Source organism: Oncorhynchus mykiss, chromosome 17 (assembly GCF_013265735.2).
Source record: "Oncorhynchus mykiss isolate Arlee chromosome 17, USDA_OmykA_1.1, whole genome shotgun sequence".
NCBI lineage: Eukaryota > Metazoa > Chordata > Actinopteri > Salmoniformes > Salmonidae > Oncorhynchus > Oncorhynchus mykiss.
Window position 1 is genome coordinate 82,318,933 of NC_048581.1, and position 16,594 is coordinate 82,335,526.

A 16,594-nucleotide genomic window follows, 5' to 3' on the forward strand; every position below is an offset into this window, starting at 1 on the left:
GACCCAGTTGGACATGACTCCAACAGGGTCACCAGGAGGGACCATCCAAAGAAGTTGTAAGTTCCAACCCACCGGACACACACTGGTTGATTCAATGTTGTTTCCACATCATTTCAATGAAATTACTTTGAACCAACGTTGAATAGACGTTGAATTGACGTGTGTGCCTAGTGGGACCCAGTTTCCCATTTTAACACGGCATTTTGCCCACTAGAGGCCTCTATCATTCTCTATGGAGTTTACCACATATGACTGGGAAAACTACACTTGAACATCACTGCAACTGGTATTTACTTGTGCAAATCTCGTTTATCATTTTGAGCGTCCACTTCTCCCACATGGTGACCTCTGACGTTACCTACTAAGGAAATGGCCTCTATAACACTATTTCCAGCAGTTAAATGCAACAACAAAACCTTATTTATAAAAAGCAATGTATTAATGTGTTTTTTTTAACTCTATAATTTCTTTATAAGCATGATAGCTGTACTGTTAGTTTATGGTTAACGCAGCTTGTTGGACATTAGCCAATCTGCATTTCTCAACTAGTTCAAATCAGATGAATGCATCCAACTGTTATTTAGGACTTCACAACTGGTAAATTCCCACCTCCCACACGGAGAGGAAACTTGAGAGGCCCAACATCACAACAGACAATGCCAGGAACATTGTGAATGCACAACATTGTGAATGCTAAACTTTGTGGATAGCATGTAGTACTTTCCTGCAATCAAATTAATATATTTTATAATTTCACAATTAATAAACATGATAAAATAATATAAAACACTGAAAATCTGGTGTTACTAAGTCAAAGTTTTTGTTATATCTCAGTCTTGTGATAATATTGGGATACTAACTCAAAATGTAATTCATTCCAACTTTATATCTGACATGGTACAGGTGTCTTTTTAAGCCCATAACCATGTGTGTGAGTTGTATGCTTTTGTTTCAAAGTAGATTTGTTTAAGACTACCAATTGTTTAAGACTACCAATTGTTTAAGACTACCAATTGTTTAAGACTACCAATTGTTTAAGACTACCAATTGTTTAAGACTACCAATGGTTTAAGACTGCCGATTGTTTAAGACTACCGATTGTTTAAGACTACCAATTGTTTAAGAGAGGCTACGTGAGGGTAGCATATCCTTTCGGGATATAGCTAAGCTCGTGTTATTTAGCTTGCTTCATCAGAGAAGGCTTTTGTGAAGAGCTTGACATCGGCAAGTAGCTTATATTTTGAGTCTAAACTTGTCCTGGTAAAGTTGTCTGTCTTGACTACTGTCATTACTACTATAGGCAATAGGTATAGCTGGTCCATTATTCAATATCAGTTGGTTTCCAGCAGCAATCGTGGATAAACAGCCTTAAAATCAATCCTGAAAGAGGTATAATATTAGCTAGCTAAGGTATGTTGGTTGGAGATAAAAAGTATAGAGCTTACCATAATGTTGAGGCGACTTTACAAAGTTGCTAGCTGGCAAACATTATGTCTAGCTAGCGTTACTTGGGCATCTGTGCCCTTCTGCTGCTTTACAGGCAGAGGCCACTACGAACGGAAAATGTACCTAAACCACACATAATTGTCAGGTAAAGTACAGTGTAATATTATGTCACTCAAATTTCCAATTAAATGGGGGCCAATATATTGAGAGATGTAGTGTGTATTCCTGTGTTCTGCTGTAATGCATTGGAGCATGCTGCGGCTTGCCCCCCAGCTGGGAATGGAATGTTTCAATAGGATGTTATTGATAACAACCTATAGAAAGACACATCCTGTTTCTTTTATGTTTAATATTACTTGATATATTTTTTCATCATTCTTATCACAACATCATGGTGAGGCTCTAGCTGTCCTTGCTCAATGCATATATGCTCTCCCATACGATGTGTCACAGCAATTTTTTCTGATAGTGCTCAGAAACCGAACAGGTCTGAGCCTGTCGTCCCCTGACCCAGGGGCTGGTTGTTCCAGTCTCACTAGAAACATAGCATCAGAGCTGGAGCTTAGTTACCCAGAAGACACCACAGGCAGCTCCCCTTAGCTTGGTTTTCACCTGGCTTTCCTTAACGCTTCAAACCGGTTCTGTCAGTGTCATCACCTGTCAGTGCTGTCTCCAGCTATTTGCCACCTGCCATTTATTGCTCTTCTCTTCCTCATCTGCAGTCCTTAGACTGTGAATTAGGAAAGTGGCAAAACCAAGTGTCCTTTATAACTTCATGTCAGTCTAACACACTAAGGTGCTTCTTGCCATAACCAGTTATGCACGGTCTCTCACCTGGTCTCCAGAATAGCTTTTCCTGCTTCCTGCACCAGTTGTACCGACTTTGCAATTGTTTAACGCCATAAATCGAACCATGGAAACAAAAACATTGCAAAGAGTGCTATAAAACCTTCACACGGTCCTATAGGGATCTAAGCTATTTCCTCCACCAGCATGTTCATTAAAACGCAGGTGGAGAGAGCATGTTACTTGCTGAAATCCACTGCATCCAGATGGAGAAATTGGCAAGTTGCTGATTAGAATCATAAAACATTCAGGTGTTAGAAACTGGCTGCATTTGTCTAAAGTTACTCTTTCTCCCTATGATGGGTGAGAAAACAGGGGATTGGCTGGCTGGGCTGCTGATGGGTGAGAAAACAGGGGATTGGCTGGCTGGGCTGCTGATGGGTGACAAAACAGGGAAATGGCTGGCTGGGCACTGGTTTTGAATAAGACAGCCAAGTTGGAGAACATAAAACAGATTGAAATGTGAATAGTCAGGAAATGCATGGAACATGGGTTGAGATGTGGGCTTATTCGGGGGGTTTGACTTCACAATGTCCTCACAAAACCTCTTGGTTTTGGGGAACAGTGTTATGTTAACCAGCATGATATTGGCTGAGGAGATGATATAGGCTGAGGTGATGATATAGGCTGAGGAGATGATATTGGCTGAGGAGATGATATTGGCTGAGGAGATGATATAGGCTGAGGAGATGATATAGGCTGAGGAGATGATATAGGCTGAGTCTCCTCAAGTCCTGTTGTGTAACCATCAAGTCCTTTAATTATTGTTCATGTCTCATAAACTTAAATTGAATCCTGCACTTTTGAAACCATTTTAAATCCAACATCGGCTTCTATCAGAACGTTTTTCAAGACTATATATATTTAAGGGATTTTCTGTTGTTTTATTTTCATGGCTGTCTGCATTGTTGTTCTGTCCTTGCCTCTGTAAAATGGAATGTTTAGCATGCGTCTACCAGGAATGTCATTCTTTGGGTTCTGAGACAGATTTGATTGCTGGTAGCTGCCGTGGGCTAGCTGCCTCTGTGCTAGCTGTCGTTGTGCTAACTGCCGCTGTGCTAGTTGCCATTGTGTTAACTGCCGCTGTGCTAGCTGCCTCTGTGCTAGCTGTCGTTGTGCTAACTGCCGCTGTGCTAGCTGCCATTGTGTTAACTGCCGCTGTGCTAGCTGCCGCTGTGTTAGCTGTCGTTGCGCTAACTGCCGCTGTGCTAGCTGCCATTGTGTTAACTGCCGCTGTGCTAGCTGCCATTGTGTTAACTGCCGCTGTGCTAGCTGCTGCTGTGTTAGCTGCGTTTCTGGCTAGGCTGGCTGCAGTCTAAACCGAAACTCTGACTAGCTCTCCTCTCCTGGGGGATGTGGTGTTGAGTCTGCCTCCGGTTACAGTTACATCCTTTTAACTGTATCTGATCTGACTGGATGGCTAGCTAGCTAGCTATAGCATATTCATTGACATTTCTATATGTCAGAGGGACCTGTTGCTAAATGCTATTTCATAGTTGGTTGGATGGGTGTTACAGGTAACCTACTATGAATGAGAATGGACCAGATTAACACCTTTCAGTTGTCTGTGAATTTATTCATGTATTGCCAATTGCGCGATAATAGCACTGCAGAAGTGCACAGTTTCCTCTGACAACATTGCCATGGTTTAACCTCTGTCTGTCTATTGACCTTCCCTCGAGTCTATTGAAGAAGAGACTTTAATGGAAAAGCAAGATGGTGGCTCCTCTCCTGGTTTAGCAGGACAGTGAAGTGTTCAGAACCTATATCCCAGTGTTGTTTCTCAGAAAAGGAGCACAACAGAAGTGGCAGGTCAAACTGAATCGTGTTCCCTCCCTAAGCAGCACACTGTCAAGACCCCCAGTAGAGGTCAAGAAGAGCGGCCACTTTCTTTTTTCCAAACCAGTAAACACCCTATCCATTTACGTCATCTGAGGCCCTCCTGGCAGCGAGGCATGCCCCCAACCCAGAAGAAGCATTCTCACAAGGCGATGACCTCAGACATCTAAATTCTGCCCTGACGTGAGGCCGGGGGAATTTTAACGATTGCACTGTGTGTAATACTGTCTACTCCACAGTCTCTGACTGGGGAAGCGCTGCAAGTCCAATGCCGTGGCCTCCAAAACCAGGCAAGTCATCATCATCCCTCCTGTTGGGAATTCCATCTGGATTTTTCCACAAGGAATGTTCTTGTGGGAAATCGGTAGTGTTCCCTGATGACTACTGACCACAGATATCATGTGGCACTCGGTTTCTCCCTATGGTCAGAATGTCAGATGACCTTAAGATGAAAAATATAATTTGGAATGAAAAATCAATAAGTAGAACACCCTCAAAATGGTTGGAACATGGAGGCCATGATTCGTCTGTGTGTATTTGGCCACCACCCAGCAGAGTTCAGGGGTCAGGAGGAAGAGAGGATGAAGGGAGGAGGGTGTGTCTTGTTTTGTGGTGGAGCACGGCTGAAATATTGTTCACCTGTGTTATCTTGCTGGAGGAAGGCATGCTGCCAAGCCCTGAGCACACCTCCTCCTCCTGCAATGCACTCTGGGTAAGAAGGAAAAAACAGCAAAATAGGGCACTGGAGGGAAACACATGTCTCCTAGTGACCTTTGCACGCTGCGCTAGGAATGAGCGATGGGTTCATTGCATGCAGTAGAAGTCGGTAGAAGGACAGAGTATTATATGCAGCAGTTGGTAGATGAGTATGCTAGTTAGGCTGAACTTGAGTTTCATAGACAAGAGAGGAGTGGAAAGGAAAGCAGCATGTGATGACTAAGAGGGCCTGGTGTTTCCCTGTCATTCTCTTGCTGAGATGTCAGGAATGTTGTCTGTCATGGCCAAACAGTATGTTAGCAATTTAGGATTACCTCAATGTGAAAGGTTGGAGAGAGTGAGAGAGGGAGGGAGATAGACAGGGAGCGAGATAGAGATGGAGGGAGAGGGGGAGACAGAGGGAGATAGATCGATAGAAAGACACGAGGGAGAGAGAGAAAGAGGGTGGGAGATAGATAGATAGCCGGAGGGAGGGAGGGAGGGAGGGAGGGAGGGAGGGAGGGAGGGAGGGAGGGAGGGAGGGAGGGAGGGAGGGAGTAGATATATATCGTTACAACACTGTATGTATACATAATATGACATTTGTAATGTCTTTATTATTTTGGAAGTTCTGTGAGTGTAATGTTTACTGTTCATTTTTATTGTTTATTTCACTTTTGAATATTATCTACCTCACTTGCTTTGGCAATGTTAACATATGTTTCCCATGCCAATAAAGCATGCAGACAGACAGACAGACGGACAGACGGACGGACGGACGGACGGACGGAGGGAGGGAGGGAGGGAGGGAGGGAGGGAGGGAGGGGAGATAAATAGATAGACAGAGGGAGGGAGGGAGTTAACTCTGCTCCCCATCTCAGTGTGTAAGTGGAAAATTCCAGTGGACATGCAGTAAAAGAGGATAGTCATGACAGGGAAGAGGTTAATCACGGCAGAGTCAGCCTGCGGGGCTCTGCAAACTGAGTGTTGAGCAACCTGAGGGAGGGAGGGAGGGAGGGAGAGAGAGAGAGAGAGAGAGAGAGAGAGATGGAAACAGGGTGAAGTAGATGCCGATTGATTGAGATAGAGGTAAGATGGCAAGCGAGGGAGATGTACAGAAAGTTATTGTGTGAGCATACACTTGTGTATGTGTTAGTTGTCCTTGTTCGTAACTTGGACTGTGAGTGTGTGTGTGTGTGTGTGTGTGCACTCGTGTGTGTGCACTCGTGTGTGTGCACTCGTGTGTGTGTGTGTGTGTTTGTGTGTGCCAACCTGTCCACCACCTGACTTGAGGCCTTGAAGGGAGACCCCGTCTCTTCCGCCTAGCTGAACCTTCTGTCTAGTCTGAACAGGCCTAGCCAGTCTGCCTCTCTAAATCAATCTTCTACTTTGCAAAAGTCTTGTGTAAAAGACTTGGTAATTCCATGGCTCACAACCCCAGTCAGTTACTTACAACCTTTAATGAAGACACACAGAACAGTTTTCTTAAAACTGCCTTTGTAAATTAAGCTCATTTCCAGTTATTTTTATTTTTATTTTTATTTTTTAATTTTTTTATTTCACCTTTATTTAACCAGGTAGGCTAGTTGAGAACAAGTTCTCATTTGCAACTGCGACCTGGCCAAGATAAGGCATAGCAGTGTGAACAGACAACACAGAGTTACACATGGAGTTACACATGGAGTAAACAATTAACAATTAACAAAGTCAATAACACAGTAGAAAAAAGGGGAGTCTATATATACATTGTGTGCAAAAGGCATGAGAAGGTAGGCAAATAATTACAATTATGCAGATTAACACTGGAGTGATAAATGATCAGATGGTTATGTAAAGGTAGAGATAGAGATATTGGTGTGCAAAAGAGCAGAAAAATAAATAAATAAAAACAGTATGGGGATGAGGTAGGTGAAAATGTTGAAAATGTGTATTCGGTACAGAGGGAACAGATTCTAGAAGCCATTTGTTTGATAGTTAGTTCCACTGCTCCCTCAGTCCAGAAGATTGATAGTAGCAGTTGGGCTGAAGAGGGTAGGGGTCGGGGGCCAGGAGTGTGGGGGGTTGTGATTGTTCTCTCCCACCTCCTGACTGCGACAGTCAGTGGCAGGTGTTACTGTCCGTTGGGTAAGGGGTCACACACAAGGGTTATTTTGGGAAGGGAGGGGTGTGTGTGTGTGTGTGTGTGGGGGGGGGGGGGGGGGGGGCAGCCCTGATGCCAGGTGGCAGTTGTTGGTAAAGACAGTTATGGCTTTGTGTATCCTCCTAGAGTTACAGCCTCAGCTGCCCACCTACCCCCCGCCCCAACTCTTCACCCTCCACCCTAACACCCAACCCCTCACCCTCCACCCCCAACCTCCCCCCCAGCTGCCCACCTACCCCCCAACTCCTCACTCTCCACCCTCCCCACAAACCCTCACCCTCCACCCCAAACACTCACCCTCCACTCCCAATTTCCCCCTAACCCCTCCCCCCAACCACTCACCCTCCACCCAAACACCTCCCCCCCAACCCCTCACCCTCCACCCCCAACCCCTCACCCTCCACCCCAACCACTCACCCTTCCGCCCACCCTAGCCCTCACCCCCCCTCCTCAACCCCGAAACCCTCCACCCCAACCCCTCACCCTCCACCCCTACCCCTCACTCCCTATCATATTGTCCCAAGATGGCATAGCAGTCAGACGTCCTTTGTCCTCGTCTTGTCGTGTCCCGTGTATATATATATCTTTTCTTCGCATATCTTTTTTATTTTTTATTTTTTTAAATCTCAACTTCAAAAGACTCTCCTGCAACCCGCCTCACCAATTAAAAAAAAAAAAAGTATTATTCACCTCAAATCTGAAATCCACAATGGAAGCTAGCCAGTTTACTGGCTAAGGTTAGTATTCAGCTAACCACGGTTGGTGGTCATCAGCTATCCTTTAGCTCGTAAAACTATTGCCAGTTTTGTACAACACGACTCAGACAAGGGCATACCGGACCTATTTTCTCTCCATATCCCCGGATTTCTACCCCAAGCTCTGGACATTTACACCTGGATCTTGCAGCTAGCTAGCTGCTATCCGAGTGACAATTGCTTACGCCGGTCCCGGAGCAAACATCAATTATTCCGGAGCTAGCCAGCTGAAGAGTTCCATCAGCCACTCCTGGGCTACAATCACCTATCCGGACCCGTTTTACTGCCGATGCAGAGCCCCATCGGGCCTTCACGACTGGACTACCAACGTTGTCTGCCCGAGGGAGTTATCCAACTGGCCCCTCCGTCGCGACGTAACCTGAACGCCCATCTGCGGCCCGCTAATCGTTAGCTGTCTTATCGGCTGCTATCTGAATAGGTCTATCGTACAATTTTCTTGGGTTACTATAACTATATATATTTTGCCAATTGGATTGGTCCCCTCTACCACACCAAACCCCACTAATCTACCGACGGAAACGCACGAGATGGCTAAAAACAGACCTCTATCCTCTGCCAGCTTGCTACCCATGGCCCGGCTAGCTGTATAAATCGCCAAGGCCCCAACCAACCTCACTACTCACTCGACCCTTATGATCACTCGGCTAAGCATGCCTCTCCTTAATGTCAATATGCCTTGTCCATTACTGTTCTGGTTAATCTTTATTGGCTTATTTCACTGTAGAGCCTCTAGCCCTGCTCATTATACCTTATCCAATCTCTCAGTTCCACCACCCACACATGCGATGACATCACCTGGTTTCAATTATATTTCTAGAGACAAAATCTCTCTCATCATCACTCAATGCCTAGGGTTACCTCCACTGTATTCACTTCCTACCATACCTTTGTCTGTACATTATACCTTGAAGCTATTTTATCGCCCCCAGAAACATCCTTTTACTCTCTGTTCCGGACGTCCTAGACGACCAATTCTCATAGCTTTTAGCCGTACCCTTATCCTACTCCTTCTCTGTTCCTCTGGTGATGTAGAGGTGAATCCAGACCCTGCAGTGCCTAGCTCCACTCCTATTCCCCAGGCGCCCTCTTTTGATGACTTCTGTAACCGTAATAGCCTTGGTTTTATGCATGTTAACATCAGAAGCCTCCTCCCTAAGTTTGTTTTATTCACTGCTTTAGCACACTCTGCCAACCCGGATGTCCTAGCCGTGTCTGAATTCTGGCTTAGGAAGACCACCAAAAACTCTGAAATCTCCATCCCTAACTACAACATTTTCAGACAAGATAGAACGGCCAAAGGGGGCGGTGTTGCAATCTACTGCAGAGATAGCCTCTTGCTGCTGGTGAGTCTCTGATCCACCTCTACGCAGACGACACCATTCTGTATACTTCTGGCCCTTCTTTGGACACTGTGTTAACAACCCTCCAGACGAGCTTCAATGCCATACAACTCTCCTTCCGTGACCTCCAACTGCTCTTAAATACAAGTAAAACTAAATGCATGCTCTTCATCCGATCGCTGCCTGCACCTGCCCGCCCGTCCAGCATCACTACTCTGGACGGTTCTGTCTTAGAATATGTGGACAACTACAAATACCTAGGTGTCTGGTTAGACTGTAAACTCTCCTTCCAGACTCACATCAAACATCTCCAATCCAAAGTTAAATCTAGAATTGGCTTCATATTTCGCAACAAAGCATCCTTCACTCATGCTGCCAAACATACCCTCGTAAAATTGACCATCCTACCGATCCTCGACTTTGGCGATGTCATTTACAAAATAGCCTCCAATACCCTTCTCAATAAATTGGATGCAGTCTATCACAGTGCCATCCATTTTGTCACCAAAGCCCAATATACTACCCAACACTGCGACCTATACGCTCTCGTTGGCTGGCCCTCACTTCATACTCGTCGCCAAACCCATTGTATTTACTTTGCCACCATGGCCTTTTTTTGCCTTTACCTCCCTTATCTCACCTCATTTGCTCACATCGTATATAGACTTATTTTTCTACTGTATTATTGACTGTATGTTTGTTTTACTCCATGTGTAACTCTGTGTTGTTTAATGTGTCGAACTGCTTTGCTTTATCTTGGCCAGGTCGCAATTTTAAATGAGAACTTGTTCTCAACTTGCCTACCTGGTTAAATAAAGGTTCAATATATATACACTGCTCAAAAAAATAAAGGGAACAGTAAAATAACACATCCTAGATCTGAATGTATGAAACATTCTTATTAAATACTTTTTTCTTTACATAGTTGAATGTGCTGACAACAAAATCATACAAAAAGTATCAATGGAAATCAAATTTATCAACCCATGGAGGTCTGGATTTGGAGTCCCTCAAAATTAAAGTGGAAAACCACACTACAGGCTGATCCATCTTTGATGTAATGTCCTTAAAACAAGTCAAAATGAGGCTCAGTAGTGTGTGTGGCCTCCACATACCTGTATGACCTCCCTACATCGCCTGAGCATGCTCCTGATGAGGTGGTGGATGGTCTCCTGAGGGATCTCCTCCCAGACCTGGACTAAAGCATCCGCCAACTCCTGGACAGTGTGTTGGTGGATGGAGCGAGACATGATGTCCCAGATGTGCTCAATTGGATTCAGGTCTGGGGAACGGGCGGGCCAGTCCATAGCATCAATGCCTTCCTCTTGCAGGAACTGCTGACACACTCCAGCCACATGAGGTTTAGCATTGTCTTGCATTAGGAGGAACCCAGGGCCAACCGCACCAGCATATGGTCACACAAGGGGTCTGAGAATCTCATCTCGGTACCTAATGGCAGTCAGGCTACCTCTAGCGAGCACATGGAGGGCTGTGCGGCCCCCCAAAGAAATGCCACCCCACACCATGACTGACCTACCGCCAAACCGGTCATGCTGGAGGATGTTGGAGGCAGCAGAACGTTCTCCAAGGCCTCTCCAGACTCTATCACGTCTGTCACGTGCCTAGTGTGAACCTGCTTTCATCTGTGAAGAGCACAGGGCGCCAGTGGCGAATTTGCCAATCTTGGTGTTCTCTGGCAAATCTGGGACACCATGTCTCACCATGCCACATACCACCCTCATGGAGTCTGTTTCTGACCGTTTGAGCAGACACATGCACATTTGTGGCCTGCTGGAGGTCATTTTGCAGGGCTCTGGCAGTGCTCCTCCTGCTCCTCCTTGCACAAAGGCGGAGGTAGCAGTCCTGCTGCTGGTTTGTTGCCCTCCTACGGCCTCCTCCATGTCTCCTGATGTACTGGCCTGTCTCCTGGTCTCCATGCTCTGGACACTACGTTGACAGACACAGCAAACCTTCTTGCCACATTGATGTTCCATCCTGGATGAGCTGCACTACCTGAGCCATTTGTGTGGGTTGTAGACTCCGTCTCATGCTACCACTAGAGTGAAAGCACCGCCAGCATTCAAAAGTGACCAAAACATCAGCCAGGAAGCATAGGAACTGAGAAGTGGTCTGTGGTTACCACCTGCAGAACCACTCCTTTATTGGGGGTGTCTTGCTAATTGCCTATAATTTCCACCTGTTGTCTATTCCATTTGCACAACAGCATGTGAAATTTATTGTCAATCAGTGTAGCTTCCTAAGTGGACAGTTTGATTTCACAGAAGTGTGATTGATTGACTTGTGTTACATTGTGTTGTTTAAGTGTTCCCTTTATTTTTTTGAGCAGTGTTTATTTTTTTAATCCTCCCTCCTCAACCCCTGACCCTTGACCCCATACCGCTCACCCCCAACCCCTCACCCCACCCTCAACCTCCACCCCAGCCAGTTAACCCTTGCTTAGCGCTGTGTGCATGTGTGTGTCCGCAGTCCGCACCGGCTGCGCTAGTAGGGACCTGGCCAATCAGACTGGCTAGCACAGATGTGACAGAAGGGGAGGAATGCTAGGAATGTGGAGGCGCTGGGGCGGGTGTGTCCCTCCTAATCCAGGGGGAGGGGCCGCTGGCTGACTGACTGGCTGCTTCAGTTCAGTATCGGCTGGCCAAGCAGCTCATCTCAGTAGAGAGAGAGAAAGAGACAGAGCGATAGGGGAGAGAGAGAGAGATAGATGAGGGAGAGAGAGATAGACAGGGGAAGTGAGAGAACAAAAGGAGAGAGAGAGAGAGAGAGAGGGCTCAAGTCCTGCCAGCACTCATCTCCTAACATGTAGTACTTTTATGTTAATTACACCAAGCAGAGCAGAGCCTAAAGCAGGCCAAGGACCAAGGAAAAATGCAAATTGTCAGCTTTTCTCCTGTCATTGTGTCTGAGGTGCTGTCTGAAGTCAGTTGGCTTGGCCTGTCACAGGGCTTTTTTCAACATGGGTTTGCAATAATGTAAAGCTTTGGCTATCCTTTGTTCGTAACTTGGACTGTGTGTGTGTTTGTGTGTGTGTGTGTGTGTGTTTTGTTTTACTATCCTTGTGGAGACCAGAAATCCAAAACAAGGAACATTCGGACAAGTGTGGGCATTTCGCTGGTCCTCACAAGGAAAAAGGCCATTTCAGGCTTAGGGGATAGGTTTAGGGTTAGGGTTACAATTAGGATTAGGAGTTAGGGGTTTAGGTTAGGGGTTAGGGATAAAATGATTTTGAATGGGAATAAGCATGACCTGTTTCAGGAAACTAGGCGTATGCCGCGGGTCACTACTTCACACGAGAGCAGTTTGAAAGTCATATTTTTTTATTTTGATAAAAATGTGTTTTTTTGGCAGAACATGTGAACTTTCATGTTCCTTTCAGGCTCCCGAGTGGCACAGCGGTTAAGGCACTGCATCACAGTGCAGGAGGTGTTGCTACTGACCCTGGTTTGATCCTGGGCTGTATCACATCTGGCTGTAATCAGGAGTCTCATAGTGTGGTGCACAATTGGCCCAGTGTTGTTTGGGTTAGGGGAGGGTTTGGCTGGGGTTGGCCGTCATTGTGAATAACAAACTTGTATGTCATCTGTAAATACGAATATAATTATGTCTATTTGAGCTGGTTAGCATGTGTAGGTAATCCTGTCTAACGCTGCTTTAAAAATATATATATTGCTTAGTAGAACTGCATAAGTGTTGCTCTCCACTTTCTGGAGGACCGAGTTTTGAAATCAGTGGAATTCGAGTATGATAGCTAAGGAGATGGAGAAAACACCTGTCTCCGGATTACATCTTCAAACTAAGGGCAACCATAGCATCCGTGACAGGGAGAAGCGTCCAACCATGAATAAGTAAGATAGTCTAGCTAGCTATATTTTTTTTTAGGTATTACACATTTCTAATTTTGACAAAGTGGTTTTCATTTCAAGTTAAAGTGTACTGTTAGGTAGCTAGCTAACGTTAGCTGGCTGGCTCGCTAGCAAACGTTACGTGTATGAAGTTATTATTCGTATCTCAGAACCATTTGCTTGTTATAGCCTATTGTTAGCTAGCTAACATTGAACCTGGTTGGTTAGCTACCTGCAGATTCATACAGGGTAGTAATGTCATGAGTTGTGATTATGGTTAATTGTTTAGCTAGCTAGCTACATGTCTTAACAAAAGACTCCACTAGGCAAGTGTCCATTTTAATAGAATGTCACTGCGACAACTGTTATCCAGATTTTTTTGACTGCTGTTTTTAGGACAGAACGCTCGGATCAACCCTTAAAGAGATTGGTGGAGCTAAAGCTTAGCAGCATTCCTCCCTGCATACCACTGCTGGTTTGCTTCTGAAGCTAAGCAGGGTTGGTCCTGGTCAGTCCCTGGATAGATGCTGCTAGAAGTGGTGTTGGAGGGCCAGTAGGAGGCACTCTTTCCTCTGGTCTAAAAAAAAATATCACAATGCCCCAGGGCAGTGATTGGGGACACTGCCTTGTGTAGGGTTCCGTCTTTCGGATGGGACGTTAAATGGGTGTCCTGACTCTCTGAGATCATTAAAGATCCCATGGCACTTATCGTAAGAGTAGGGGTGTTAACCCCGGTGTCCTGGCTAAATTCCCAATATGGCCCTCGAACCATCACGGTCACCTAATAATCCCCAGTTTACAATTGGCTCATTCATCCCCCTCCTCTCCCCTGTAACTATTCCCCAGGTCGTTGCTGCAAATGAGAACGTGTTCTCAGTCAACTTACCTGGTAAAATAATGGATAAATAAAAAATAAATAAAAAAGAGTGTGTGAACGATGCTGAATGTGTGTAGACAAATAAAAGCTCTCCAGTAGGTCTAGCAAAACATTCAAAGGCCATTTTCTTTAAAGTGTGGTTACAAGTTTATCAACTTTCAAAGCAGAATTACTTTCCCATTGTTCCTCAAATGCAGTGTATGATATACAATTTAGTAGCTCTGTGTCTCTGCTTTTGTCGAAAGTTTAAATTATAAAAAAAAAAATTCAAATGTTGCTACATGAGATCGAATCAAGGCAGTCAGTCACAAATTGTTTGGTGCCCACAAGGATAGTAAAACAAACGTGTGTGTGTATGTGTTTTAGAGTGAGTGCCATGAGTGGGTGGCTGGTTTGTGGGGGAGTTTAGGTCATTATTCATGATACCGTTTTCTCTCTTTCTCCCTTTCTTTCGCTCTCTTTTTCTCCCTCTATTTATTTATCTCCTTCTTTCACATAAACACAGATATATACTGATGCACATTCACACCGATCCTCTTTGGGGAACTTCCTATCATTTCTCTTACTAGTCAGCAAATGTTAAAATGAGATTTTTGAGATGCAGACCTCCCTACCTAGTACAAAGAAACACAAACTGTACCTGAAAAATCCAACAAACTTGACCTAACAACCCTGGAAAATACTAATCACTTTGAGCATTGATAGATTCCACTGTTCGGTTGCTCTCTTTTGAAAAATGTTCAGATAAGTTGCATTCAGAGAAAAGTAACCCCTTTAAAGCCCCTGTCATCTGTCTGAGATAAAGCCATTAAAGCCAAGAATAGAAGGCCCTTCTCTGCCCGACCTGTTTGTGCAGAATGTCAAGTGTAGATGTTACATAATGAACAACATGTTCCTTCTATTTTTTTTAAAGTACTGTGTCTGTAATTATGTGACGCATGAGCTAAAAGTCAGGAGGTGTCAGACTAGCTAATGAAATCAAAGCTCCTGAACTAGCCAGTTGTCGTTGTTTTATACGCCTGTTGAAAACATTTTGGAAGTGGTGTCCCAGGGTCAGTGATATAAAGAAATGTTCGCCTACTGACTGAGAGGTTGAGTAATGTGTGTGTTCCAAAGAAGAACCTTTTGGGAGGTCGACGGTGTGCGGCACCTAGCATTCTGTTGAGATCCTGTAGCTATTTACCAGCAGACCTTTAGCTCCACCTTGTGTTTGTTTTGGATAATCATGTTAACGTAGAAGTAGCCCACAGACACAGATCTAGAATCAGCCTTTTCTTTCCAAATATGAACAATCTTTTGGGTGAAAAATGCTTAACTGACCATAGTTCAGAGCCTACTCTTTTACTGTCTGTGTACCAGCTATAGAAAAGCTGTATGGTTGCTAAATGTGTCAATGAGATTTGTTTCCAGGTTGTATTCTTCATGGTGTTGTTCACCTCTCTGTTACAGGTCGTAATGAGTTGATAGCTAGATACATCAAGCTGAGGACAGGCAAAACCCGCACCAGAAAACAGGTAACAATACTTTTTTATTTTACAGCAATGGGTTGATAAAAATGTTTTACCACTCAGACTTTATAATGACTTGATTTTACATTACATTTACATTGAAGTAATTTAGCAGACACTCATATCCTGAACGATTTTACCTACATTTATTATTAGAAGTCAAATTAAATCAAATGTTTTTTGTCACTTACACGTGTTTAGCAGATGTTATAGCGAAATGCTTGTGCTTCTTGTTCCGACAGTGCAGTAATATCTAACAAGTAACATCTCTGCCAATTTCACAACAAATACCTAATACACACAAATCTAAGTAAAGGAATGGAATTAAGAATATATTAACATATGGGCGGACAATGTCAGAGCGGCATAGACTGAGATACTGTAGATAGTATAGAATACAGTATATACATATGAGATAAGTAATGCAAGATATGTAAACATTATTAAAGTGACATTATTTAAAGTGGCGAGTGTTCCATTTATTAAAGTGGCAAATTATTTCAAGTCTGTGTATGTAGGCTGCAGCCTCTCTGTGCTAGTGACGGCTGTTTAACAGTCTGATGGCATTGAGATAGAAAAGTCTACAAGACGTATTAGATATCCTATATGTAACATTTGGAACATGGAAACTACAGTTGAAGTCGGAAGTTTACATACACTTAGGTTGGAGTCATTAAAACTTGTTTTTCAACCACTCCAAAAATGTCATGTTAACAAACTATAATTTTGGCAAATCGGTTAGGACATCTACTTTGTGCATGGCACAAGTAATTTTTGCAACAATTGTTTACAGACAGATTATTTCACTTATAATTCACTGTATCACAATTTCAGCTGGTCAGAAGTTTACATACACTAAGTTGACTGTGCCTTTAAACAGTTTGGAAAATTCCAGAAAATGATGTCATGGCTTTAGAAGCTTCTGATAGGCTAATCATTTGAGTAAATTGGAGGTGTACCTGTGGATATATTTCAAGGCTTACCTTCAAACTTAGTGCCTCTTTGCTTGACATCATGGGAAAATCAAAATAAATTGACCTCAGATTGACCAAGACCTCAGAAAAACATTGTAGACCTCCACAAGTCTGGTTCATCCATGGGAGCAATTTCCAAACACCTGAAGTTATCACATTAATCTGTACAAACAATAGTGCGCAAGTATAAACACCATGGGACCACGCTGCCGTCATACTGCTCAGGAAGGAAACGTGTTCTGTTTCCTGGAGATGAATGTACTATGGTGCAAAAAGTGCAATTCAATCC

General features: G+C 44.1%; 1 protein-coding gene across 7 annotated transcripts in view; it reads left to right on the plus strand.

Moving 5' to 3' along the window:
• The window catches only part of LOC110494715 (transcriptional enhancer factor TEF-5), a 76,058-nt gene that overhangs the window by 41,583 nt on the left and 17,881 nt on the right, over nt 1-16,594 (plus strand). For all 7 annotated transcript variants that reach the window (XM_021570011.2, XM_036950755.1, XM_021570009.2 and 4 more), the window contains exon 4: nt 15,273-15,337. In XM_021570011.2, coding sequence (XP_021425686.2) covers nt 15,273-15,337 — 65 coding nt within the window. The remainder of the gene's footprint in view (nt 1-15,272; nt 15,338-16,594) is intronic.